This window comes from Dermacentor andersoni, chromosome 9 (assembly GCF_023375885.2).
Source record: "Dermacentor andersoni chromosome 9, qqDerAnde1_hic_scaffold, whole genome shotgun sequence".
Classification (NCBI taxonomy): domain Eukaryota; kingdom Metazoa; phylum Arthropoda; class Arachnida; order Ixodida; family Ixodidae; genus Dermacentor; species Dermacentor andersoni.
In genome coordinates, this window is record NC_092822.1 from 25,318,736 (window position 1) to 25,332,862 (window position 14,127).

General features: G+C 46.2%; 1 protein-coding gene across 1 annotated transcript; it reads left to right on the top strand.

Annotated features, from left to right (window-relative positions):
• The first annotated feature begins 1,412 nt into the window (after nt 1-1,412).
• Nucleotides 1,413-6,277, top strand: LOC126527328 (uncharacterized). Its single transcript, XM_050175117.3, has 2 exons — nt 1,413-3,212; nt 5,889-6,277. Exons 1-2 carry the CDS (start codon nt 3,011-3,013, stop codon nt 6,035-6,037), a joined length of 351 nt encoding a protein of 116 aa, XP_050031074.1. The 5' UTR covers nt 1,413-3,010; the 3' UTR covers nt 6,038-6,277.
• Nucleotides 6,278-14,127: the final 7,850 nt, after the last annotated feature.

Genomic DNA, 14,127 nt, shown 5'->3' on the forward strand with positions numbered 1-14,127 from the left:
TGAAAGGTCGTAAGATTATCTTTGAAGGGGCAATCCTGCGGGAGAGCTGGACCGTTATCTCGGGCGCGGTTCGTGAATTCACGCGCCAGGCAGTTGGCCCGCTCGTTAGGGTTGCAACCCGCTTGGTTAGTTACATCGTACACGTGCGCCGGGAACCACGCTAATGTATGACCTCCAATGTGTTCTCGCGTAGTAATACGAAAGGATCTGTTGACGATGTCGGCTGCGTGTTAACAAACTAGAGCGGACGAGAAAGCCCTAACCGCCGTGCGCGAGTCGGAGAAAATGGTCGCCGGGCCTTTTGCGGCTTGAAGAGCCAAGGCTATCGCGGTTTCCTCCGCCTCATTCGCGTGTTTAGCGTAAATTGATGCGGCGCTGATAAGTGTCCCGCGCGCGTCAACGACCGTGATTGCAAACCTGTCTTCGCTGCCATATTTGGCGGCGTCGACGAAGAATGCGTCTGCCCCGTAAGGATCGATTCGTCGAAGGATGGTTCTAGCCCGCGCTCTTCTGCGACCTTCGTTATATATTGGGTGGATGTTCCTCGGCACGGGCTCAACCTTTATACCTTCACGGGCTAATTTAGACAGGGGGTGTCTGTCGAGCGGTGCCTGTATAGGGAGTTGACCAGCTTCATCGAGAATTTTGATTCCCGGCTTAGTTGACGAAAGCCTGGAGATCTGTGCAATAAACTGCGCTTCAATTAATTCGTCTGTGGTATTGTGAATTCCGAGTTGAAGTAGTTTTACTGTGCTAGCGGATTGTGGGATACCGAGTATTCTTTTGATGCCGGACCTGATGAGCGTGTCGAGTTCGTTCTTTTCAATTTTGCTCCATTTTAGGTACGGTGCCGTGTAAGTAATGTGACTGATGAAGAAAGCTTGGAAGACCCTGAGTAGGTTGTCCTCCTTGAGTCCCCCCCTTTTGTTTGCGATTATAGTTATGAGTCTTAATATGTTTTTCGCCTGCGCACCCAGCTTGTTTAGAGCTTCTGCATTACAGCCTTTGGCGTTGATTAGAAGTCCTAAAATTTTGATGGAGTTCACCCTCGGAATGGGGTGCCCTTCTCGTGTTGTAATTTTGACTGGCAGCGTTTCCAGAGGCTCGAGGTTCCTAACGCCCTGCCTCGACTGTCTGTAGAGGAGGAGTTTGGATTTGGTCGGTGACAGCTTGAGACCCGTGCTTGTAAGAAATTCTTCCGTTACATCTATGGCCGCGGTGACTGCGGTGGTTCCAAAAATGCGGTGGTTCCAAAATTTTGCAGGTCAGTCTAGCAAACGTTGTTTCAAATCAGTTAAGGATCCAGAGTAACGATAAGTATTACGGACCTTGTCCTTTCCTTGTTTGTTCGGAATTCATAGTTTGTCATTGAGCTAGCGTCAGCCCACTCGAGATTCTCCCTGTTTTTGATGACCAAGTCGTAGCGCATAGTTCGTAAGCAAACGTTGACTCTACGTGCTACGGGCTTCTTTTGCAACTCCGACGGGGTACATCTGTGCGATGTCAGGTACTTTGTCACCCACGCGGACGTCTTGCGAATACGATTTAAATTCGTTGGGTTGCACAGTGCGAGTCAACGAACTGCGGGATCTTTTTTTGCGTGCGTTGGAGCGTCGAGCCTCCGGCTTTTGATACGCAGCCCCAACTCTTTCGGGAAAGGGTGAAGACGGCACACTCATGTCTCGCGCGTTGTTGTTGCCCGCATCAGCTTTGCCCGCACGAGGTGCGTCAAGATTAATTTATTCACTTCGTTGGCGTCGTTTCTGCGTTGGGCTTGCAGTATGTGCGCGCATATATCGTCCCGACTGGTGTATGCGTACTTCTTTTTGTGAGAGGGGAGGGGGGGGGGCAGATGTACGGCAGGAAAGCTATGAGCAATACGTAAATGGAATTGCGTGCATAGCGCGTGTCTTTTTTTTTTTTGTCTCTTATTTATATACATCTGCTTTGGACTTGGAAAACAGCGAGGTAGATTTCTTTAGAACCCGTTCGTTAACATTCACTTGTTTCACCGCCTGCAACTATGGATGGGAGCGGGAATCAGTTCTTCGTAGCAGGCACGCATGAGTAGGGCCATGAAGCAGGCACGTTTACATTACTTAGTTAACTGGTCAGTCAGTCAGTCAGTCAGTCAGTCAGTCAGTCAGTCAGTTAGTGAATGATTTAACTACAGGTTGTCGATCAGTTATCTCATTAGGGATCAGTTAGTTTGCTCCTTAAGTAATCATTTGGTTGGTTAGTTAGTTAGTTAGTTAGTTAGTTAGTTAGTTAGTTAGTTAGTTAGTTAGTTAGTTAGTTAGTTAGTTAGTTAGTTAGTTAGTTAGTTAGTTAGTTAGTTAGTTAGTTAGTTAGTTTTCACAGTGTAAAAGCAACCAAGACCACTTATATCACTAAGACTGCGGTAGCCCAATGGCTTAGGCGTTGCGGTGCTGAGGTCGCAAGCGCGATCCCTATCACGGCGGCCGCATTTCGACGAGGCCAACTAAATGCAGTAACACCCGCGTCCTTGGATTGATGTGCTCCTTATAATAAAGAATCCGAGGTGGTCAAAATTAATTCAGAGTCCCCCACTACGGCGCCTCACATCCGTGCGCCCCCATCCGCATCGTGGTTTCGGCCCCGTAAACCCCACAATTTGTTTTCTTTTAGTTATAAAAGAAATGGCTTGTAAGGTGTCTTTCGACGTTCATATTCCGTTCCGGTCGCATTCTGTGGAGCGTGTACTCGTGTTTCATTACGTGGACGGCGCCTAAAAAAAAAAAAAAAAAAAAACAGAGAGAGACCGATATGATGAGTCTAAAACTCGCCCACTGTGTACGACTCGCGCTGAAGAAGAAAAAAAACCTGCAGCAAGAGGATTCATCGCCGTCCGCTTGGATCTCATGCGGGTGACAGGAGCGGCATAAAAATCGCGCGCAGCGCACGACCACCTCGTCAGAAATCATTCGTGCACAGCCACCACACAGTCGAAACGTTGGAGTCTTCGGGGCTTTAAGGAAGAGAAACAACAATGCACTCGATGGTTGTGACAGTCGCTCTCGTCGCGGCGCTGGCGGCTACAACGCTGGCCCAGTCCGAGGGTCAGGTGGACACGGAGTGTGTCCGGCGCTTCCGAGTCTGCGAGCAGGAGTGCGTCGCCGAGGCCGAGACGTCCAAGCAGATGGCCAACTGCACGCGAGAGTGCGAGTCCAAGAACGACTGCGACCAGCCCAGTAAGTGTGCTTCCGGGAACGACGTCGGTCAATCCACTGGTGCCGTTTTCTCAAGTCCCGGACGCAGAGTTGTAAAGCTGCAGTGGTCACGTACGATGGGTTTAACGTTAAGGGGATAAGAAGAGAGCAGATAGGGGGAGAGAAAAGAACGCGAGTTAATGACATCTTAGTCGAAATCAGGAAAAAGAAATGGGCGTGGGCAGGGCACGTAATGAGGAGGGAAGATAACCGGTGGTCATTAAGGGATACGGATTGGATTCCAAGAGAAGGGAAGAGTATTAAGAAGTTTGCAAGGACAACATGGCCACAATCATCAAATGGCCGAGGTAGTTGTGGCTGATTATTATTATTATTATTATTATTATTATTATTAGTAGTAGTAGTAGTAGTAGTAGTAGTAGTAGTAGTAGTAGTAGTAGTAGTAGTAGTAGTAGTAGTAGTATCGATTTCAGTGGGTGTTTTACGCGCTAAACATTTTTTTCGACACCTTTACGGATGTATACAGGGTGCTTGGTCGTCCCACGGCTTACACCCCCGCGTTGAAGGGGTAAGGTCAAATCGTTGGTGTGGACAAGGTCTCTTGTTTGCCGACTTTATGGTGTCGAGTAATGATGATAGATGCGACAGACGACACGAAATGTGCATTAAATAAACATTAACAGCTATCGCTGTCCAATTATCGAAACAGATATTTCTGCGCTGCCCCTGGGTGGTCATGCGATAATAATGAACAGTTTTCAACTGCGCCTTTTCTGATCGCACGTGTGTTTAGATCGCGCTGCCACGTGTAATTAAACGTTATAGCCGTAAACGTGAGGGTCTTGCCTGTCTGGGACAAGCCAACATCCTTGAGAGTGTAAACATCTTAAGGTTTCTAGTTGTTTTCGCTGACGTATTGGGGACTGCAAGTCGTGTTCTGTAGTATATAGCTACGCGGTAGCCTTCTTGACTAAACTATATGAGATCATGTGTTAATACGTCGACGCACCTTTTCAAAGGCAGTTTATCAGTATAAAATTGCCCACGAATTCTTTCTTAGCTTTAGGAACTAGAACACTATTTTCTCCAATATTTCAACCATAACTAAATCAAATTATCCTGCTCATTTCACTAAACATTCTTGTCTTTCCATGGTTCCACACTGTCTAAAGGCCTACAAGGGCCCCTAAATTTATTGCAAGACTTCGAAATCGTTATTGTAATAATCAATTTTTCAAATTCGCAACAGTTGTTTATGAATAGAAACAAATCAAGCTTGTAGTACACCCCTTCTATTTTCGTTGTACTAAATGATACTTTTTGCATCAACCATAATGGTAGCATTTCTCAGCCAAAAGACGATGTTCTTCTTGAAAGCTATCTTTTGTGTTTCAGATCAGTTTGTTCATGTGCTATGTTCTGCATTGGCCATGTTCTGCATTGCCTCAGTGCTTACAATGTGCTGTATAAGCGTGTCTGCTTTGTTGTATGCGTATGTTGAGAGCATTGTTGCTATGCATGTAGCCATGAGAGCCAGAAAACGGCACCAGGAATTCCCTCGAGCACACAAGCAATGACTTTTCTCATTGGTTCGTTTCACATTATCTAAGTATGTACCGAGAAAAACAAATAAAATTAATAATTAAATAACTAATAAGTATGTTATGTACATTACTGACTTAAACCACGCAACGCCCGAACAAGATTCTACATAAAAAGGAATTAGAAGAACTCCGTGTCCACCTTCATATTTGTCGCCACGAGAAGTGCATTTGTATACGAAACAATACGCATTTATCAGGCGCAAGTAACTATTATTTTAATTATCAATAATTTGTAAACGGTTTCCTGAGACGCCTACAACTGACGAATTACTACCGGTATACATTAAAAAAACGCTACTATGGGCTTTGCGTTAACTTTGCGTTAACGTGAAAATCGGAGTTTGGACAAATATTTAGTTATTACTTATCGAACGTGATACGTTGGGCCACGTGGGGTCAACACACATTTCACCTTACATCGCCTTTTTCGGCGTTACGATAGCTGGAAGAGAAGGCAGAGGCATGCCGGCATTTGCTCAGCCCTGGTATAACATATATAGAACAGAGTTGAACACGCCCCTTGAGAAGGCCTAACGCTGCTAAGACAGAGTAAACGGATTATAAGGAGGACGGGCAGAATGCTACCACACGACCACGTCCACCCCGCACTCAATCGGCACATCAATATCAAACGATTGGTAACGTTTAAATCTCATTACTATATCTTAACGCTGGTCGGATACGAAGTGCATAAGAACTCGACCAAATGCACTTCGCGCGATAATTTCTCCAACTTCAATTTCAGGCTCTCTGAAAAGACAAGTCACTCTTCCTCGTCGATCAACTTTTGTCTCGGAAGGTTCTCTTTGTACCTTATAGCCAGACCCTTACTGTTGTCGGCGTGATATCATAAACATTATCATCAAATCCTTGCGCGAGAATGGTTTGGATTTGACACTTTCGAGAGTTTCCACAGTCTGTGTTCGTTCGAACCACCACTTCAGACGTTAGCGTCAACAATTTCCTGTATTTCTATTTTTTGCTTCCCCCCAATTTTCCCCTTCCCCAATTATGTGACGCATGTTAGAACCTTGATTCATGCCAACCTCTCATTTTTTTTTTTCTATCGTAACAAAATTCCTCTCTCTTTCAGGCTGCCCTCAAGACTACGACGATAGCAAGTGCCTCCTGCAGACGCCGTTCCTCAGGACGTGCTACGTGGACGCCATGTGCCCCGAGGGTAGTCGATGCTGCGCGACGGGGGACGAAGCGTGCGAATGGCGGTGCACTTGGCTCTTCTGAAATCGCTCCCCCTCCCCCCTTTGGGTCACGTGTCTTTCGCCTTCGGGGAGGGAAGATGTAGCCGTCTCTTGCACATCGTCGTAACTTCCTTTATCCGCAATTCACTCTTGTCAAGTGTGACGCTTCTTGCGAAACAAGAGTGTATGGCTGGTTGGTGAAAGGGCTTATTCTTTTCTTTTTTTGTATGCTGCGGCTAGCACCCCTGCAAGAAATAAAATGATGCTGTGGGTCACTCGCTTATCTCGCACTTCCTGCCTTGTGAAAAAGTTTACAACGTGAAAACGTTCACTGGCCGATTCAGGCCGCGTCGTATGACGTCTGCGCGAAAAGGGTGACATGGTAGTGTTTGCGCAATTCATTCATTTATTTATTCATTTATTCGTATCACTACGTTCGCCCGGAGGGCATTATTGAATGGGAGGCGTATTATTACAATACACACAGAGCGAGATGTACAAAAGGATTAGCACAATTATACACTGTATGCTAAAAAAAAAAGGCTAAGAGCACTGAAAAGGATAAGGAGACAACCGTGAAGGGAACAGGATGTATAAAGCCAAAGAAGCCCACCAATTCGCGCGGCACTAACTTGGCGTAAGAGGAAAAAATCGCGGGGCCAATTATCTGGACCTTAACTTGGTTCCGACACTCGCGCCTATATACGTACCATATAAGTCGCCGAAGGCTGTCAGTCGGAGTAGTAAAGTACGTGCAATCCATTTTCACGGGTGAGTAATGAAGTACTCGGTTGAGTAACAGCATCCTCATGTGGAATTACGGCAGGCTACCGCTCTGCAAGCCAGAATCTGCGTTGGACAGTTTTAATGTATTGATTGCGCTAAATACACCCCAGCCATTAGCCATTTACTCTGTTAGGCTGGAGTAAAGTATAGACGGAGTGCCATGTTACTCCGGACTTAACAGCCTGGGGAGTACGAAAGGGACATGACGTGATTTCACACCGGGTGCAAAGTAGTTTTCTAACATCCCCCACCTGCCTCTCTCCAGGCAGGGAGATTTAAGAGGGCCTGCGCAGACAGCGGGTGGTCACGTGGACACTTGCCATGTGGCTAAGCGCGGTGCCAGCGAACTGTGGTACTAAAGAACCTAGAAGCAAGTGACGGTTCCTTTTTTTTTTTAACATCGGGGAAGTATTTTGCACGATGCGTAGCAAGGAAATATGGTGCATGAGGCCAAAAAAGCCTACCTACTCTCACGTCGGGGACTTGGCACAAAAGCAAAAAAATCACGCGGCCATTTATTTGGACCTTCGTTTGGACGTAACCCTCGCGACAACTACGCCTAATTGTCGGCTCCGCTGGTTCCCACGTGTTTTGGCTTTAAAGAACATGGTTGGGAACGCAAGGTGTCGGTCGGAGCGAAGACACCTCGAAATAAGTAAAACGTTTACGCGAGCTAGATGCAAGGAAAATAGCAGGGCACGCACTGCGAATTGCGTCTTCTGCTTTATTATATTTTTTTTCTTGCGTACGTGTTGTTTGACTCCTTATTTATTGTTAGTGCTGTTCGAATAAAACAATTTTATAACCGAATCGAATACGAATGTTCCGAAAAGCTACGTTCGAACATCGAATCGTATGCCGAATATTTTCTCATTTCTAAACAAAGTCAAATAGTGTGGCGTAGTCCACTTGGTAAATAAGGAGGAACAGGTGCAAGTTAAAGAACCCCAGGCGGTCCGAATTTCCTGACTCCGCCCACTACGAAGAGCCTCATAATCACATCCTGGTTTTGGCACTTAAGACCCCAGAATTTACTTTTCTTTTAAATAAGAAAAAAACTAACTCCCATCATTTTATACATGTAAAGGTGTTCTAACGTGGATGTCCGGTCAACTGGGCAGTTTGTAAACTAGAAACATCTGAAAAGTGATCGCCCCTTGACGACGACAGTAATGAGACTGTCGGTCCTGCAGATTTTTCCGAGGAGTTGCGGTAATGAAAACTGATAAGTATCTTTACCATGTGTCTTTGCCCATATTTATCTATTTGTTCGTTCGTTCGTTCGTTCGTTCGTTCGTTCGTTCGTTCGTTCGTTCGTTCGTTCGTTCGCTCGCTCGTTCGTTCGTTCGTTCGTTCGCTCGCTCGCTCGCTCGCTCGCTCGCTCGTTCGTTCGTTCGTTCGTTCGTTCGTTCGTTCGTTCGTTCGTTCGTTCGTTCGCTCGCTCGCTCGCTCGCTCGCTCGTTCGTTCGTTCGCTCGCTCGCTCGCTAGCTCGTTCGTTCGTTCGTTCGTTCGTTCGTTCGCTCGCTCGCTCGTTCGTTCGTTCGTTCGTTCGTTCGCTCGCTCGCTCGCTCGCTCGCTCGCTCGCTCGTTCGTTCGTTCGTTCGTTCGTTCGTTCGCTCGCTCGCTCGCTCGTTCGTTCGTTCGTTCGTTCGTTCGCTCGCTCGCTCGTTCGTTCGTTCGTTCGTTCGTTCGTTCGTTCGTTCGTTCGTTCGTTCGTTCGTTCGCTCGCTCGCTCGTTCGTTCGTTCGTTCGTTCGTTCGCTCGTTCGTTCGTTCGTTCGTTCGTTCGTTCGCTCGCTCGCTCGCTCGCTCGCTCGTTCGTTCGTTCGTTCGTTCGTTCGTTGTAAGGCTAAAGGAAAATGGTTTCGCTCCCCGGTATAGGAAATGCATCGGAATGTTCACAGCCGAGAGTATACCGCAGAACACAAGAGGAATTCACAGCAGAACGTCATAGTGGTGACACTAAGGACAGAGTCGTATGACATATCTATGGCCACGGGTCAAGACCGGTACTGAAGTGAGGCGTGCGGGTCCTTGGTTCAGTATGTCTGCAATAGCTCATCAATACACACAATTAAAAGAAGTAGCCAGTAATGCTTGTCAATCCCCGCACTCTCAGAACAGAAGTGGACACAGCAGACCTAGTAGATCAGTAAATTGTTTTTTTTTTTATTAAAGAAGGAAACAAGCATCAAGCTTGCGCCTGTGTAAATCAGCAGTCAGAAAACAATATCACAATTTTGTAAACTAAGCCTATGTGGACATCTTTGGTGATGAGATTCCATAACACTGAATTATACCAGTAATTGTGAATACGACTTTAGCACTTTTGCGTAGACAGTGTACCAGTTGAGTACAAGTAACGCCGTTTAATAGTTTCTGCTTCTTTGATTGATTGTTTAATTTGTTCGTTGGCTGGAGGGTCGGTTAATTGGTTGGTTATTGCTCAGTTGTTTGGTTGGTTGGTTGCGTGCTTGCTTGCTTCTTTGTCGCGCTTGCTGATTTTCGACAATTGCGGTAAAATATTTGAGGCCATCAATAAAAAATCTGCTTGCTACAATCGGTCGAATTTAGCTTTCTCTCGTAAAGGCAACAAACTTAATTCAAATCGTTTCTAGAGTTGTCAAATGACAGCAAATCTGCGTACTACATGAATTTGAATAAAAAATTCATTCCGCATAATACGGTAGCCACTCTGAAAAGTTTCATCGTGCAGTGCGGGGGACAAGAAAGCCACCAGCGCATCCGCCACGCCCTCTGTAGGGGTGGTGTTCAGTACAACGCGTAGCGTCGTCAGCCTCACTCGCGAGATGGCAGCAGGCCTACATTCTTACCCCACCTTGTCTGGCACAGATGGCGCCACAAATCCACAGCATCTGTCTAGTGCATCCACTAGACAGGTGCTGTGGATTTGCATCCACTGGCGATAGTTGTGCGAGTAGTTGTTCTCGGTAACCTACTGCAACCGCCTATAATTAACTTAACGTTAAAATATCGCCTACAGGGGCCGGCGCTGTATTTTGAAAGTACCTCCGCGCCCTGACGGTTCTGTATGAAATAGCGTTCCGAAATCAGAGTTCTTAACTACCATGATAAATACCTGAGATAGTATTAACCGAATACTTAGAAGTAGCCTGTGGCCTTTTACAGCGCAAATGGGCTTTTGTACTGAATGTCTCGTAAAGGCGGACATTACTTGCTCAAGAAAGAAAAATGTATCGCTGATTATTTAAAAATATGTACCACTCAACTTTTGAACTAATTACTTTAGGGCAAATACTGCCATTTACGAATTGAAGCCAATGAGTTCTCAGAGTACATCCTCGAACGAATTTTTAAACTAGCACAACGTTTGAGTGACCCGCCGTGGTTGCTCAGTCGCTATGGTGTTAGGCTGCTGAGCACGAGGTCGCGGGATCGAATCCCGGCCACAGCGGTCGCATTTCGATGGGGGCGAAATGCGAAAACACCCGTGTACTTAGATTTAGGTGCACGTTATAGAACCCCAGGTGGTCGAAATTTCCGGAGCCCTCCACTACGGCGTGCCTCATAATCAGAAAGTGGTTTTGGCACGTAAAACCCCATAATGTAACGTTTGAGTGAAGCGCCGTTAAACTTGTCTAACAATTATGGATATAAATTAGTGCACTGTTGTTCCATTTACTTTTTTAAGGAAACGTCTTTTTAGATGAGGCACAAAAATAACTGGAACTCCAATATATGTATTGGAACACTTCGGGAACCCATAAATCGAAAAGTTCGGCAGCACGTTACACTCCACGTTATCGTGGTTGTGTTCCGGCCTTATAATGTCATATATGTAGAGACAGATTCAATAAGAGGAAGCCTTAGCTGGGTGCCAGCTCCAATTTCCCTAGCCAAACACATGTTCCTTTTTAGTAGTAGTAATAATACTTTTAATGCCGTAGTAGAACGCATAAATGCTTTTATGGCACAAATTAACCGCAGCATCAACTTGAACGAAATTTGTTGCATTTGAGGCAGAAAAGTTAAGTTCTGATTTAAGTTAAGAATTTTGATTTAAGGCCTGCACGTTTTTGCTAGGTTTCCGGAAGTTAGTGCGTTCTTTTCTTTCTTTTTAAAGTGAGGCAGGAAATTTACAAATTCATTACTGCGTACACATAAAACAGATACCTGTTACTGTTAGAGCATGCCAGGCGGACAAAACTTGATACATTAATTTACAGCTTACATGAAACTGTTGCAATGTTTACGAGGGTATTTCAAAAGCTCAGCGCACAAGCTGGTAGCGTACTTCAGAGCGGCGCATAATATATCGATTCTGTCCGCTTGAAAGGCCTTCGTAGGTGAAGCTCACGGAGCTTTTCTTTTTTTCCGATATTGCGATTTCCCGCAATCTTTGTTTTTTTTTTTTTTTATATACACCGCCCTACATTTAAGAAATCTGTTCTCTACATTCCCTAGATTTTAGCCTTTGAATGCAAGAAACCTACAACATCGCTGCAGTGGTTGCCGAGAAAAACTATTTCCCTGTTGCCACCGATATTTAAATAGCAACTCCCGAGCTACCAGTTATGGGGCATGGATTAAGGCATTTTAATTGTTTTCTTCGTGGAAGAAACACACCGCCAAATCAAACAGACGTGGGCGCCGAAAACGAAACAACTCTATCAGCATGTCAGCAGCAACCAGAATTGCCAGCGTAGTGCAGTCTGTGCCAATGAACCGACAAAGTTACGTGACGGCAATGACTCAGCAGCACTTCCAGGCTTCGTCGTTTTGTTTCGATGCAGTATATTATTGTCTAGTCGCGCGGCACTTTTCCGTATTTCGCGGGTTTCATATTTCAGGCTTGGAAGATACCTTTATGCGGCACGTATACTGAGCAGCAGAAAACTCGATCGGGAATTTTTGAGCGTGGTCGACAATATTCTCATTTCCACTTTTGTTCCGAGTGTAACATTCGAGCAGTCGATTAATTAATAACATCCAATTTTTTAAATTTTGTCGAAATGCAATGCATTGTCTGACTTGCTCCAAGCGACGGCAAGCAACGTTACCTTGGTTCTGTCCAGCTATGTGCTACTTGCATATTCTTTAAAGGGGTCGAGACATCAAAATTTTCGTTCATGCGTTTGTTGATTCAAACGTTGCGTCATGCTTCAGGGAGCACGATACACACAGCGGCATTCATATATATCCGATAAATAATTTAATAATAGCATTATTATAACGAGCGATTTCGGTTTCGGTTTCTGGGATCCGGGGGATGCTATGACGTCACAGAGGAGGAAACGCAACATGGCTTGGTCACGTGGGCCACAAAAAATAGTGACGTAAAACTAAGCTGCGTCGTCTGCTCGCGCATACGCCTGCTCTGCCAGCAGATGTCATCAACTGGCGATTCGAAGTGCATGTCGCGATTATTATAATTATTGCGAAGAGCGACAACAACAGTAAGAAAATATTGCGGCTTGTGAGAGTCGGTGATTCATTCCGAAGCGCCGTAAGCTTTAACTTTGACGTGAACCGGAAAAGGCCTAGCGACGATATCGGCGGCGCCGAACGATCAGAGGCGGTGAAGCTGCCGTCGGTGCCAGAGTGACCACTCCTTGGTCACTGATTAGCCGCTTCGCCGTACGGCTGCCGCACAAATGGGTCCCGGGCCCGTCCTCTGTACGGCAAGGAAATATCGCCGTTCGCGAGCAAAACCGCCGTCGCACGGGGGCCCCCGAACGGCAAACGGCGTGCCGCGAGTTTCCGTGCCGGTAACGTGGACGGGCCCACACATTGCGAAAGGCCAAGCGAACGTGAGACCGCTCCGAGCTGGCGAACTATGCGAAGAGAGAAGCGGACAACACGAACGCCGCGTATCCTGGTCCCTTTCGGAGTCGGCCGGCTAGTGTTACACTCAAACGTAGGCCCGTCCGTACGGCAACCCGCCGCACGCAGTTTGCCGTTCGCGGGCCGCCGTGCGGCCTTCGTGTTGTCCACTTCTCTCCTCTTGTGTCCGTGCCTGCACCCTTACCCCTTCTTTGCATTAACTGTAGCTCGGTCATAGTGGAGGTGTAGTGGAGGCTATGCTCGGTCGCTCGGCTCAGCAGGCTCCGTAATCGGCATTTCATCGCTACTCATCATACGTCATATTTTTGTGCTAGTGTGCTATGACGTCAATATTTTCGTTCCTCCTCTGTGACGTGGTAACTGCCGCGTTAGCGATGGGTCTCGACTACGAGAAGGAGTTTATAATGCCTTTTTGGAGCTGAATTAAAATTATTTTAACATGTTTGCAGCGTCCAATACCTCGTTCTGGGTGTCCTTGCATACGGAAGCAGCCTACAACATGCTTTTTATAGCCTCAAAATTTGGTGTCCCAACCCCTTTAATATTGGCACAAGTTACGTGGGACTAGTGGTACGACACGCTTCTGTTAGGAGAGCTTTGTGGACACACACGAAATGGTAAATTAAGTGTAGCCTTAGAGATTACCAACTAAGGCGCGCCTGTTTTATATAGTGTACTGCACTATACAACCTTGCAAGAAGCGGATGTTTAAGTATAGCCTCTCAGATCGGCAACTGAACACATTGCTTTAGACGCGTTATTCATTGGTATAACGAATAACGCCCTAACGAATAACGCCCTAATAAGGCCCTAACTACAGCATTGTCTCGGAGATCAAAACAGTGATCATTCGAGGAAGAAATGCAATCATACGGAACCTCACGGCGACGGCGACGGCAGAAATGCGCCTGGGTGTCTATATAATTGCTGTCGCAATAACACGGACATGGAGGAAGCGCTATCCTAGTTATTGCATGTGTGCTCGTCTCTTCTCTCTGTGTGGCGCTCAGTATGAGCTACAACACCGGAGCGCGTGGTCAAGAGGCTCGGAGACCATGGACATTATCCGAGAATGAACATCGGCGACCACGTGTGAAAATTGGGGAACGAAACGATATTTCAAACTGGTATTCAGTTCACCAGTAGATTATGAGCAAAGCGTATTTCGGCTCCTGCAATTGCCTTCGACGTATACAAACTGCAAAAGCGTAGCCTTCAAGAGTGGCGTTCGTTACTAGGTGTTCGAGAGTGATGTCCGTCGCTTGAAGTTGGATACGAACACTAAGTATTAGTGCGATAGCAATTATATGGACTAAAAGACATGTTTTTTGCCGCAAGTTTAAAACACACACAAAAGGAAGACACATAGATGGCACCATTTTGTGTGCGTGGTAAACTTGCGGCAAAAAACATGTCTTTTAGCAAGCACCAGCTAGGCCAACAAGCAGTGCTGTTGCAATTATATGGCCACTCCAAGCGAATTTTTGCCGTCGTCGTCGCCGTCAGGTTCCGTATATATTT

Coding starts and splice junctions, on each gene's coding strand:
- LOC126527328 (XM_050175117.3), top strand. CDS start 3,011: ATGCACTCGATGGTTGTGACAGTCGCTCTCGTCGCGGCGCTGGCGGCT. Junction 3,213..5,888: donor GAACGACTGCGACCAGCCCA/GTAAGTGTGCTT, acceptor TCTCTCTTTCAG/GCTGCCCTCAAGACTACGAC.